At 30.7% G+C, this 14,442-nt stretch overlaps 1 protein-coding gene across 1 annotated transcript; it reads left to right on the top strand.

Moving 5' to 3' along the window:
• The first annotated feature begins 330 nt into the window (after nucleotides 1-330).
• Nucleotides 331-6,741, top strand: LOC148310306 (general transcription factor IIH subunit 3-like). The gene is made up of 9 exons (XM_088258687.1): nucleotides 331-575; nucleotides 655-835; nucleotides 911-1,009; nucleotides 2,404-2,506; nucleotides 3,000-3,116; nucleotides 3,679-3,807; nucleotides 4,936-5,071; nucleotides 6,263-6,299; nucleotides 6,435-6,741. The coding sequence occupies exons 1-9, from the start codon at nucleotides 554-556 to the stop codon at nucleotides 6,496-6,498; spliced, it is 888 nt and encodes a 295-aa protein (XP_088114813.1). The 5' UTR covers nucleotides 331-553; the 3' UTR covers nucleotides 6,499-6,741.
• Nucleotides 6,742-14,442: the final 7,701 nt, after the last annotated feature.

Below are 14,442 nucleotides of genomic sequence, written 5' to 3' on the forward strand. Positions count from 1 at the left end.
GTTTATTCAATATTACTCAGGACTGGTACCTGAAGCGGAGAGCTGATCACCTTTCTTTCATGTGTTAAAGATCAAGATAACACTGCGTTTATATGATGCAGTGCCCTATGCACCATTGGGTGCGGATAAGGGTTTGAATGAAGGACGACTCGAAACTTTTGTTTTTTTTTTTATTTTATTCTATATTCGAGTGAAAATCAAATTACGGTTTAAAATATAACTGATAGTATGATTTTGAAAAAAAAATATAAAGTATTTTGATATGAAAAATGATTCCATACTCATCAAAATGCGCGACTATGCGAAATATATGGAAATTTATGATGATTCGTTAACTTTTTGTCTATGGCCAATACAAATTGTATAAAATCGGTCAACGATCGTAAAAGTGATCAGAGTGATAATGGAACTGAATCGATCTTGTTTTTTAAACGCAACCAGATATACAAACGTCAAAAACGAACAACTTGCGAGCAACTCTGTTTTTTGTTTATTAGTGTCGAATGTTGGAACGGAATATCCGTATCTGAAACTCTGAAATAAAATCTTCGATATGGCGGCCGAAAAAACTGATTGTAATATTTAATTATATTGGTGCTTTTAAATTGAAGTGATTATTCATTGCATGTCTAATATTCCATTATTTATTTTCAGCGAGTTCCGAATCAAGTTTACTGGTTATAGTCATTGATACAAATCCGTACCAAAATTTTATTCAAGACAATCCAAGATTACTTGTTCACTGTCTCGATTCCGTCATCGCCTTCGCAAATTCTCATTTGATGCAAAAAGCCGAGAACAAAGTTGCTATTTTAGGATGTCATCAACATAAAAGGTAGCGGCGTTTTGAGGTTATAATTTTTATACCATTTCTGGGAATTATTATTTATTTATTTGTATTTATTTCCAGCGAATATCTATTTCCTAGCCCCGGGAAGCCTCTGGAAATACGACAAATCGATGGTCAATATGAAATGTTTACATTAGTTGAAAAAACAGTAAAACTGAGGTAAGCTATTGAGGAATTTTATAAGCTGTCCAATAAGCGCAATTTATCTATTAGACACATAAAGCTGTGTATACACTATGCCAACACGTATCTCTCTGCAGTATGGATTGCTATTAGTCACAGTGTGTTCGCTCTCTGATCCGATCAAGATGGGTATATAGAATGTTTTTTTTTAGAGGTTTGATTTTTAAACTGACAACATTGTTTTTGCAGACTGTCAATTTGACAGTTGACAGTTGATTTATAGTCGGCACGTTTTGCCATTTCACCATGAATAGACTGAATGACCATTATGCGCATCGTAGGTTCGGTGAATGGGCCGAAAACAATATTCAGCGTGCTCCTCTTTTTCAATTATTCAATTTTTTTTTTGTCGATAAGTATATTTTTAGTTAAATGGCTATGTCAATAAAGAGAATTGCCAAAAGTGCTATATGGGCAGGTGGAATCATTGACCCATATTTTTTTAAAGACTATGCTGGACAGAATGTTACGGTCAATGGAGAGCACTACAGAACCATGATTACTGACTTCTTCGTACCTCAGTTGAATGGCATTGATGTGACAGGGCTGTGGTTTCGACAAGATGGTGCAACATGCCACACTGCGGGTGCCACCATCAATTTACTGCGGGAAATTTGAATATTACCTTTAAAAAAAATACCCTATATATTCATGGAGTGCGAACCGTTGTACACTTGGAGCTCATGAATGTATCCACTCGTAGCCATCGCAGAATGCTACTTATTAGCAATCTTAGTAGATATATGTACTGCTTTAAAAAATTAATGTTGCTCATTTATTATTTACTCAATAATTATTGCACTTCATTATACCTTCCTAACTCTATGTTCCTGTCATTCCTAATTTGTAAATTGTATGTCCATCGCAGGCCTTTTGATATTGTTGCCAGCTCTGAAAACCACCTTGGTGGGCTAGACACGTTAAAAAATGCCTCTCAAAAGGTACCTACCAGTACCTACTTTTCTAGAAATTTGGATGTTTGTCTGCTAAATTAGATGACAATGGAAGAGGTTGTTACTAAAAAAAGCATTGACTCTCAGTGAGTTATAACCATGAAAAAAAGAAGACCAATTAGGTGTCCATTGTTTTGGCTCAAATATGGCAAACGTATTATTGCTATATATTGTGGGTACTCAAATTATTTATACTCAAATTTATCAAAATTGAAATGTATTGAAAAACTCATTTCATCCACCTTCAATTTAATGTTTGCAATAGATAAGCAATGAAAAAATGAATATCAATAAAAACAGTTAATATTTCTGTTATCTAACCATCCAATGTTTATATAATCAAATGTTTTCTTACAACATTTTGAGTGTGTCCAAATACTTGTTCACAAAATCAAAAATTATTTTTATTTTTTCCAGATTAGGTGAACTGGTTCGAATGTATGAAGACAAAGCAGACTCCACTCCCGGAGAATCTTTATTAGCCGGAACAATAGCTATGGCTCTCTGCTACATTGCTAGGGTGAAAAATATTTATTTAAATATTTGTATTTATTGTAGTACAAGTTTGTAACAATATCGGTAGAAAAAACTAAATGGAATTCTATTTAGTAACCATTTAGACCTGAGCTAATTTCCTTAGATAAAAATAAATTATTGAAGTGTAATAGTGTGTGCTGGGCATGTACAGAAATAAGTTCATGTCAGGTTTTAAATATAACCATATTTGTGAAAAGTTTGTTGAAGTAATTCTTTAAAATAATAAATAGTCAGTATTGATCAGCGAATTTTAGTTAATTATCATAGCATGATATAGAATGACAATCTGCAGTTTCGCAGTTCATTATAATTGCTGTGCCACCATCTCTTTCTTGTTATTTTACTAAATATTCTTTTATAATGTTGAAAATAATATAAAATGTTATAAAATAATGTTGAAAATTTACGAAATTTTGACATTATTTTATACGTATTGAATGTGTTAATGCATTTTCCTGTAAAATTTCATTCCTCAGATGAAACGCCAATTACCTCCCGGGCAAAAGCAAAACAGTCGGGTCCTTGTCATTACTGGCAGCAGTGACACGGCAGCACAATATATCAACTACATGAATGTGTTCTTCACGGCACAGGTGATAATTTTATTTTTATACTATTTTATGTAAATCAAAGCTCTTTTGCCCCATAGAACATTAGCCATTTTTTTCCCATAGACCCCAACCTGCTGAATATTGAATATCTCTACACCTATTAACACGTTATTGTCGTACGGTTTTTTCATCAACCCCGACCCTAATTATGCTCAAACAGTCTGCCGTATGACTTTCAGTTTAATAATCACGAGTAACCGCAAACCGAATTCCGATCTGTACAATGTTTTTTGGCGTCCTGCCCTCTACCAAAAATAAGCAAGTAGAATTCTTATAAGCGTCTCTCGCTCTCTACTAATAGTGTGTAAAAGACGCTTTTAAGTGTTTCCCGCAAACAATGTGTTAATATCAAATGTGTTTTTCATATCTGACATGGTACTACATACTGACTTTAACAGAATTTCATTTTTATTTATTTAGATTAAGAATGAAATATGTCAATGTTACAAACACATAAATTCCAATTTTGAGAGGTCCTTAGTATGTGTGCTATTTGCAGATGCTGGGTCCGAAGAAAATATAAAAAATTACCTATTTTTTTCAGAAACAACAAGTCCTTATTGACGTATGCTCTTTGGATAAGCACCTCAGTTTATTACAGCAAGGTTGTGACATCACCGGAGGACTCTATCTCAAGGTTCCTGCGCTGGAAGGACTATTGCAATATTTGCTTGTAAGGCTGCTTAATTGTTTTTGTGTAATCGATAGCATAATTTCTATTATTATTTTACCTCCTAAATATGTAATATCCTAAATGCTGGTAAAAAAAAATTAATCTTGCTATCTCAACAGAGTAGATTTATGGAAGTCTAGACTTTTGCAAGGTTTATAATCTGTATTTATTGTAATTGCAGACAGTTGGTAGAATTCCATATTGAATTCTTGGGTAATATATCCAAAATAAAACAAGGTTTGTTGGATTGAATTCTACATTTATTTATGTATATGTTAATACGTGACGCGTTTCGTCTTCTTAGGACATTATCAAACACACTCAGGAGTGTTTAATAATTTCCTAAGAAGACGAAACGCGTCACGTATTAACATATTGTACATAAATAAATGTAGAATTCAATCCAACAAACCTTGTTTTATTTTGGATATATTACCCAACAATTATAATCTTTAATCGGCTGTTTTAAATGATCGCTTTATACACTGAGTAACATTCGCTATTCTGCCTATGGTTGAACATCCATATCACCATGATTTTTAAATCTTGTTCGTTCAATAGAAAATTTTGAATTTAATAAACATTTATTGACTACATTTATTTTGTTGAACTCTATATTTATGCTTTAAATATTAATCAAACACTGATTCAAGTCTACTAAAATGTTTGTTTTATTTTTAAAACATAAAAACAAAAATTCTAAGGCAATTGTTTTGATATTACTTTTAAAATGCCCTAACAAGGTAAAACAATTGTCATTATTGCAGAATTGTTTTTTTTTATTTGAGAATATATATTAAACATTTTAGTAGACTCAAATCAGCGTTTGATTTAAATATTTATAGTACAAACATGGAGTTCTATAAAATAAACGCCAAGTGAATAAATACTGCATAAAATTCACCGCTCTACCCATGATTGAACATCCATTTAATTTTGATTTTTAGATCTTGTATAGGAAATTTCGAATTTAATGTACATTATTTAATGTATACACTTTGACCAGCTGATAATTTGTCATAACCATGTAAATGCCCAGACTTCCATATTGACTAACTTACAGACAAATTAAAAAGCACTATGTATTTGTTTCCATGGGATATTAATATGGATTTAATGCTTTTCCAGTGGGTTTTCCTTCCGGAAGGCCCCGTAAGAAAGAAACTAGTTCTGCCACCAGCTGGCCGAGTGGACTACAGAGCCGCCTGCTTCTGTCACAGAGAACTAATCACTATTGGATTCGTATGTTCTGTTTGCCTTAGCGGTACGTTGATAACTTCATACCTATTGAACATTAATTATAATCTTGTAAAAGAAAAACACTTGTTCTTTTACCACTTGAGTTTATTTTATTATGACGACTAGTTTCGGAAGCTATACTTCCATATTCAGTTCTAAATATAAACTTACATTTTATATTTCGACTTGAAGATTGAAGCATAGCTTGCGAAACTAGTTGTCGTAATAAAATAAACTCAAGTGGTTAAAAAACAAGTGTTTTTCTTTTACAATTTCATCATGTCTTACCACAATGTGAATGCCGAAATAATAAATAAAATTATTATCTTGTTTGCTTCTTAACACATTGTTGGCGGGGGGTTTTTTATCTACCCCAACCCCAATTAGTATACATATTAGAGTCGTATAGTAATTCACAAGTATCTGCAAACCAAACTCTGATCTGTACAGTCGTTTATGGCGGCTCGCGCTCTACCAAAATTAAGCAAATAGAAAGCTTATAAGCGTCTCCTGCTCTCTACCAACAGCATGTTAAAGACGCTTTTAAGTGTTTCCCGCAAACAATGTGTTAATGTACAAAAATATAGTTTTCCAAGATACTGAGAATTCTTCATCGATTTGTTGCATACTTGGGATTTCAAATGTGCCAAAAGGAAAATGTCGCAAGGAGTGGAAATGTGTTAACGCTCAAAGCATCCAAATTGGCATACTACGAAGTGTTTAATTTGGGTAGCCTGGAGGGTCCGATATCATTTTTCTCAAAACGTCTTCTTAGGACATTATCAAACACAGCGTTTGATAATGTCCTAAGAAGACAAAACGCGTCACGTATTAACATATACATAAATAAATGTAGAATTCAATCCAACAAACCTTGTTTTGTTTTGGATATATTACCCAACAATTAAATAATCCCTGTTATTTATAGCTTTAAGCCTTAATAAAATACCCGCCATTAAACTAAAAATTAAATTAAAAAACTTGAATTTACTTTTAAAACCACATATGTATATACGACATTTCAAACTAGTTAGTGTATTTTGCCAGGTTATAGAACGTTGGAAACTTTATAATATGCCGAAAATATACAATTTTGACTTATTTATCATTAAGTCAAAATTGTATATTTTCGAGTTAATATTTTTTGCCAGTACACCCACGAAATAACAATTGTTTATAATCCACCTTTATAATTCATTCATTGGTTTTTTTTCAGTTTTCTGCAAATTTAGTCCTATCTGCACAACTTGCCAGTAAGTTTTATTTTTTATATATAATACATGCATTCATTTTAATAATACATGCATTCATTTTGCATTATATTCAAGTACTTTAGTTTTTAAGTATTAAATGACATCATGTGTATGTTTTGATTATTTTTGTTTCAGCACTGTGTTCAAAATGGGTGGTACTCTCCCTATAAAACCAAAGAAGAAAAAACTCAAAACATAATTTACATTATTCTTTATTTACTTTTCCAATCGTATTTGAAAACTTATTGTTTATTACCATAATTTCACATTGTTAAACATAGTTCATATGTATTTTTTTATAATAAGAAATATATAAATTGATCTCCCTATATCAATACATGAGATCGTTGGAAATTTAAGAAATAATTTGTCCTGTTTCTTATTACAAGTGATATTTGTTTTGTATAAAAGTCTTATGTATAATACATATTACATTGTAAAACTGGTGTATTTTTTTAGATGTTTACTTAAAATACTTGAAAGCATCAGTAGATATGTATATGTATTTTTTAATGAAATACATTTGAATCCTGAGAAGTGTAATTCATGTTTCTCCTGCGTCTGATAGTGCGTAGGACACTTATCAAATTGCTGTAGGGTTACATATTTCAGTTAAATTGAACATCTCTTTAATGGAAAAGAGACACAATTTTTTTTAAATGTTCTTACTCTAGTAAATATTATATTTTTTTTACAAAGTTATTTTGTAAATTATAAAATGGAAAACTACAAGGTTAGTGCTTCAACTATTGATTCTATTTTTGTTCTTCTGAGAGAGATTTTGGGTAAGATATATCTATCATCTTTTCCAATGTTTATTCCCCCACTCAAATCGGGATAGAGTTTTTTATGTATGTTTAAGTATGGGAAATATTCACCCTTTATTTTTATCACAGTTTACCTTGTCAATATATGGAGTTTCATAGCTGGCCACCTTATTAAAGTCTTATTTATTACACTGGCTACATTATTCTCTTTTTTTTTTAAATATAGTGATGTAGTTTACATCTACAATGTGTCTTGTCGTATAAATAAGATACCAAAAAAAACATACAAATCGTCAAGTTTTACATAACTTTTATACGAAGTTGATCTTTTAAATATTTTAAAAATAAATATGCTTTATGAGAGCAAGAAAAAATCCCATTAGCAATAAGGTAAGACTTTTTAAAGTGTCATAAACAAGTTTAACTGTACAAAACAAAGATTAACTGAAAGATAAAGGCTTTATTTTACATATCTTAGAACGATATCACCTCCAAAGACAGAATTGGGATTATTTTTGTTAAGTGAACGTTTGAAAATTTTGCAATATTAAACCGTTCTATAAATGATTTAAGTATGGAGGATTTATTCATACCGATGTTGAAATAATGTTTTCTGTTATCTGATTACAGTAAAATTATCATAAATACATTAAAAACAACGTACACAGAATTTTTTTTAAATCAAGAATATTATTGTAGATAGCACCGATTGTCATCTTCTTAATTATAATCATTAATTAAAGTATGTCGTAATATAAATTATATATTTTTCAAATTTTAAGTATATTAAAAACATTTCAAAAGGGTTTGCTGTAATTTTTTTTTTAAAAAACATTCGAAAATCCAGTGAAATGGAGGCATTGTTCAATCTGGGTATTGGTAATACACATTGTATTTTTATAAATAATTTATAAATTCATTCAAATTATTTTTTAAATCAAATAAATTTTGGTGATTTAGAGTATTTTTTAAGACTACCAGCAAATAAGTTGTCAATTTTGCATCTGTTTGATAAACCACGCAATGATTTTGAAATTTTAAATAAAAAACACTTGTTTTTTTACCACTTGAGTTTATTTTATGACTACTAGTTTCGAATGCTATACTTCCATCTTCAGGTCTAAATAGAAATAAATGTAGACCTGAAGATGGAAGTATAGCTTCCAAAACTAGTCGTCATAAAATAAACTCAAGTGGCAAAAAAACAAGTGTTTATTATTTAAAATTTCATCATGTCTTACCACAAAGTGAATGCGGAAACAATAAATAAAATGTTTTTTAAATATTTGATTTTGTTATTTGTATCTTTTAATAACATATTTATAGATAAAAAGTAAGTTATGCACTCGGTTTTAATCTGATTTATATCAATGATTTTTTTTTTTGATGATGAATGTTGATAGAGCTTCAAAAATGGATAACTAATAGCAGGCACTTCATACTCTGCTTCCTTTTATGATCACTATTGTTAGGCACATCATCATGGATTAATTTACTTTGGTTGAAAATTGGTCATAGACATTTATAACTTAAATACTACATTGTTACTTTTTGGGCCCACATATTTTTCAGCCAGTCCTCTTTCAAATTGTGAATAGATTTGTTACCACACCCATTAAGCAATTCAATAATACAAACATATCAATGAAATAACTTGGATACTGCAAACAAAACTGTCTAGGAAGATCCAAATTCATCAGTTTGACATTGATGCACTGTACTAAATATTTCCATATAAGATCTAGCCGGTGCAGACGAATTCAAAGAAATAATAACATAAAAAGAATGCCACAAGACCATCATACTGCCATACAGTGACCGCAACTATTGACTTGTTAAAATCAAAATTTGGCAAAAAGATGATTTTTAAAAATGGGCTCCAAGGTCTTGTGAATTAACCTCGGTTGCCAATTTCCTTACTAACATTTTAAAAGCCGTTTAATTTGAAAAAGAACCTAAAATCTTACATTCAGAATGAGCTTGCCGCAGTGGCCATATGTTTAAAATTATCTTTAATATTAATCTTAGTTCTATAATTTTTTATATGTGAACACTTGCTGCAAGTATTCTCAGATAACAATAGATAACGATAAATTATTAAAAACAATATTTTATAAATAGGCTCTGATGCAATCAATCAATATAAAAATACATAATTATATTAATAATGTCACATATTGCGTACAAAAAAGATAAATATAAAGGTTTCTGCGTCCCTTCATTTGCAAATTGCCCAAAAGCCCAATGCCTACTACCATGATAATATTTTAACAAAAACAATTGTTTTCTTAAAACATTTTGTATGTCGAACATGTCATGTGTTCATACAATCATATAAGTATCTTCATAACATCTTTACCATATGATGGATTGAAAATATTACTGCGTAGCTTAAATAGTTAACACATTGTTGTTGTAGTTTTCTTCAACCCCGACACTAATTAGTATTCTAATTAGGGTTGTATACTAATCACAAGTAACCATAAACCCAATTTCGATCTGTACAATGTTTTTTGGTATCTCTCGCGCTCTACCAAAAGTAAAGTAGAAGTAAAAGTAGAGTGCATAAGCGTTTCCCTCTCCACCAACAGTATGTTAAAGACGCTTTGAAGTATTTCCAGCAAACAATGTGGTAATAATAATCGTCAGCGTGACGTATCATGTGATTTGAAGACGCGAATTAATAAACAAGACTACTGATTAAAATGCTCGTGAGGATTGATTTTTTAACAAAGTAACAGGCTTTTAAAAGTTAACAGATTTCAGGTACCTAATATGTATGACAGTACATATTAGGTACCTGAACGCAGTGAATGTGTTTATTCAGAAGACGCTTTTTGTGGCCTAAATATTAGTCATACATAAGCTATCAAATTATTCTAAATTGTTTTATTACATCCAATCCATGTACATCAAACCTGGATAAAAAAGATCCCAACAGACTTGAGCATTTTTCTCTTATAAAGAGGGGTAAAATGACGGAGCATTAAGCCAGCTGTTTTAAAGAGGTGACACTTCTTATATCCAGGTTCAACTGTATGTACCACGAAGTTTCATCAAGAATTATATATACAAAATAAAATTAAAACGCTGTTTCTTTTAAAATAACAAACGCATTTTCAATTTCTTTATCCATGTCTGTTTTGTCATCCAAACTGACATCGGAAATCTTTCGATCTTTCCTTCGTTCTTTGTCACTGCCGGTATGAGATATGTGCGTACCCCTCCCACTATCTTGAGTAGATATATTATTGGAAAGATGAGATTGGTGTAAGTCCAAGTCCTCCGTGGATCTATTGGTGTTTCCGTTTGATAAGCTGCCTCGCTGACTTTCCAAATAAGATTTTCCATGGACGTGGTATTCGATCTTCGTTTTCTGCTCCTTCGTCTAGAAAAAAATTTCATCGACATTGTTAACAGATATTAATTTAGACATAAATGTTCTTAAAGATATTAATTTGAACCTTTGAATACATCTAATGAAATGATACACATTCTCACAATATTTTGAGTATGTCCAATGTCAAAAAGCTGTAGAAAAATAGAATATGGGAAATATGGTGCCAAATTTACTCCCATAAAGTAGTAAAACGGAGGGCTTGCGAAGATTTGGTCTTATTTTACTCAAACATAAAGATATTCTTGGAATAAAAGTTTCTGTAATTTGGTATTATGATTTATTTACAGTTAAACATTTTTACAAACTTACTGTCAATATTTGTAATATATTTAAAATGTGTTTGCACTATTTTTTATGAATAAATTAAAAAACTTACGTAGATACGTTCCAAAAGATTCCCCGAAATTTAAACAAAATTTAAATTTACAAAACGGGAAATAACCTTTTAGAAAATTCAAAAATGATTCTCTAAATTCAAAAAAACAACGACGCACAGCGAAAATGAGTTTCAGTAACGACGCAAAGCGAGGTCTGAGTGTAAATAAATAAAATAATTGATAAAACTCCTTTAGAAAGTAAACTTTTTTAAACCTCTAAGCGAGTAAGATTTCTTAAAATATACAAGTATATGCAGTGTAATTTTTGTTACGTTTGAAAATTATTTATTAAATTGTGTGGTTAAAAAAAAATTAAATAGAAAATTTCATTTGACAGATAAAAAATAAAGATGGCAGTGCAACATCTATTTTATGTATAATTTCACATGAATATTCAAGAATCAAAGCATCAAATGTACCATGTATGGCCATAGTCTCTTGAGGTATAAATAAACTCACTATGCACCATACGTCGTACTCATTTAAAGATTAACTTTTTAATTCAAAATCTTTATTACGACGTTCTTACGAGATAAGAGATTTATTGTTTTTTACGTAGTAGGGAGGACCTGCATGTTGGCTTAGACATATTTGTTTACTAATTCTTAAAAAATAAACAATCTGATAAAGTGGTGACTGCATAGGTATTATTTTATTCACTCATGATCTCATTACCAATTTATGGAACGTACTCTCTCCAGTGGTGAAATCATGCAAATTCAGTTTCAATGCGCAATATCTCCAAATTGTATGCAAATACAACAGAACCTCTATAATCTCAACCCCCGCTAAACTGAACACCCCTGTAATCCGTACGCCCACTCATCCCTCCTGCTCTTCTTAAAAACAGAAATTCGTGCTACCATCAACATTATGCCAGTTGCTTACTAAATGTCAAGAAGATGCTTTTACGTAAATTGCAAGACAAAGCTTATTATTACTTATCATTTATTAAATCTCGAGCAACTAAAAATTTTTATTTCTTTAAAAAAGTTGAATAAATACATTTAAAATTTCACAATACATATCGCTCACTCCTTTCAAGAACGTCATAAATAAAAAAAACTTGATTTTTCAGGAAAACGTTTTTAAAGTTAAAAAATATTACACAATGTATTAAAAATAAATATCAAGCCACTTATTTTATTAAAATTAAACACTTGAATAATCCACTTTATCGAGTTTTATTTTTATTTACGACTAGTTTCGAAAACGACAATTGTTTTCATCTTCTGGTACAAATTAAAACTAATGAATAAAAATGTATTTAGGTGTATATATAGGTTAATAAATATAGGTAGGGGGGTCGTTTTCGTAACTAGTCGTAATTAAAAATAAAACTCGATAAAGTGGATTATTCAAGTGTTTAATTTTAATAAAATAATCATGTCATTCCACAAAGTTAATGCCGAATTAATAAATAATATCAAGCCACTTATTAAACTTTTTACTGTGCAACAGATCTTTTTAAGTAAAACCTAAAGGTTTTTTCTCCATTTGAAAAATATTAAGTATATTTAAAAAAATAATTAAACAATACCTTTTCTTCAAAATGCAAAAACAACACTTTCTGCCCTGTAGCGGGTAAATATTAAGTTAAAAATATGCCACTTTTACTGGGATGTAGTACATTTTCTGGGCATTCCGAAAACACGTACAACTGAAAATTGTTGATTTTTGATATGTGACGTTGTTGAAAGGAGTGAGTGATATTTTTTTTTATATATTTGATAAAAAATACCCTACAGATTCTCTGTTCTGTAATCCGAACGCTCCACTTATCCGAACAGAGGGTAAATTTTCAGCGTTAGTATTATAGAGATTCTGCTGTATTAGAAATTTTTTTTTCACAAACCTTTGACATTTGGTAAATGATAATGCTAATAAATTTAATGTTTTTACATAATTACAAAAATATTATCATTAAATATGATAGCATTATATTTTCAATGATGAATCATATTCAAATCAGATTAATATTTTTCTTCTGACATTATTTATTGATGGAATTGAATGATAGAATTATTTTAAGATATGTAAGTTGTCTCAAGTGAGGTAGAATATATTTTTTTTACAAATAAATAATTTAATTAAATTTTGTAATATTCACCATTCTGGCCACTAAACATCTGTATTGAATTGATCATCCATGTTGCCTGAATTATTGGAAGTTAGTACATATATGGATTATCATAATAATCGCTTTCATATCTCAATTTGTATTTTGTGAAGTAGATAGCTTTACTTTTCTGGTCATCTTTCTTTATTATTTATTTACAATCTTTATTATTTATTTTCACCTGTTAGGCTAGTTTCAAATACAGGATTTAACCCAATCTAATGAATTGAATCATATTAATTTATGTTTTTAAACACGTTTGAATAGAAAAATAGCAGAAAACAAAACTGTTACATACTCTGCTGTAATATTGATAAGCCTTTAAGCCAGGCCTGGTCAACCCAAATAGAATCCCGGGCCGCATCGATGACTTAAAATTTTCCCAAGGGCCGCATACAGACATTAGAATTGATTTTTATAACAACGAATTTCATACTTATTGATTTTTTGTACACATTATAAATTATTTGAATGCGGAGGTAATCAGAAAGTAAAATCATTTTAATTGTGAAGAAAGAAAACATTACTACGACCAGAAGTGAGTAGAAAACATACAATGAACTAACAAAAATGTATTTGTATAGTAATAAACATTTTGAAATTTTTTAACAATCAAAATTATTAATCAGGACACATAAATCAAACAAAAGTAACATTTTTATTTTAATAAAAACCAATTTATAAATGACCACTCAGTTTGAGATTTGAGTTCTCTTCGCTTACTTAATTTTTCTAAATCTATTTCAATAGTTGAAGTTTCACACTTTTACTGGTTTTCGAGATTTTTTGGGATTGCGTTAAATTGGCAATGCTGAAGAGCGTGGGAACGGATATTGTTCACTGTTTTTATAACAACATGCAACATTTTTATGCATGACTTGGCTCATAGAATACTTGGGGGCATAAATTTTGTTGATGCATGAAACCTTGTATCACAAATATATAAAAATAATAATAATAATAAAACCCTTATCCGCACCCCCAATGGTGCATAGGGCACTGCTTCATATAAACGCAGTGTTATCTTGATCGTTTACAAATGAAGGAAAGGTGATCAGCCCTCCGCTTCAGGTACCAGTCCAGGGTAATATTGAATAAATATTAGAGTGAAAAAATCACTTATATTTATTTGACCCCCCCCTGGGAATCGAACCCGGGACCTCCAGAACGGTAGCCGAGCGTGCTGACCATTACACTACGGAGGCGGACGGAAAATATATCACTGGTTTAAAAATATATTCTTCATACATGGCCGCGGGCCGCACGTAAGGGCGTTGCGAGCCGCATGCTTTAAGCCTTTATTGGTGTCAACCAGCTAGCGCCAGCTTTAATCGATTTTTATGGCTCAGAACCGCTCAGACTTTTAATAGATGTTAGGGCGTCTCGACAAATGCTTCTGGGTTTTCTCCACTCCAAATTCGGCAATTGTGCTTATTGACATATCCTTTTGACCAAAAATGTGCCTCATCGGTGAACAAAA

The sequence above is a fragment of the Brachycentrus maculatus genome, unplaced genomic scaffold (assembly GCF_059751285.1).
Source record: "Brachycentrus maculatus isolate JH-2025_06_01 unplaced genomic scaffold, ASM5975128v1 h1tg000102l, whole genome shotgun sequence".
Taxonomy (NCBI): Eukaryota; Metazoa; Arthropoda; class Insecta; order Trichoptera; family Brachycentridae; genus Brachycentrus; species Brachycentrus maculatus.

What these genes read in the sequence shown, in the direction of transcription:
- LOC148310306 (XM_088258687.1), top strand. Translation starts at nt 554, where the DNA reads ATGGCGGCCGAAAAAACTGATT. An exon ending in GGCGGCCGAAAAAACTGATT is followed by an intron (nt 576 to 654) that starts GTAATATTTAAT and finishes ATTTATTTTCAG; the next exon opens with CGAGTTCCGAATCAAGTTTA. An exon ending in CTCTCTGCTACATTGCTAGG is followed by an intron (nt 2,507 to 2,999) that starts GTGAAAAATATT and finishes TTCATTCCTCAG; the next exon opens with ATGAAACGCCAATTACCTCC.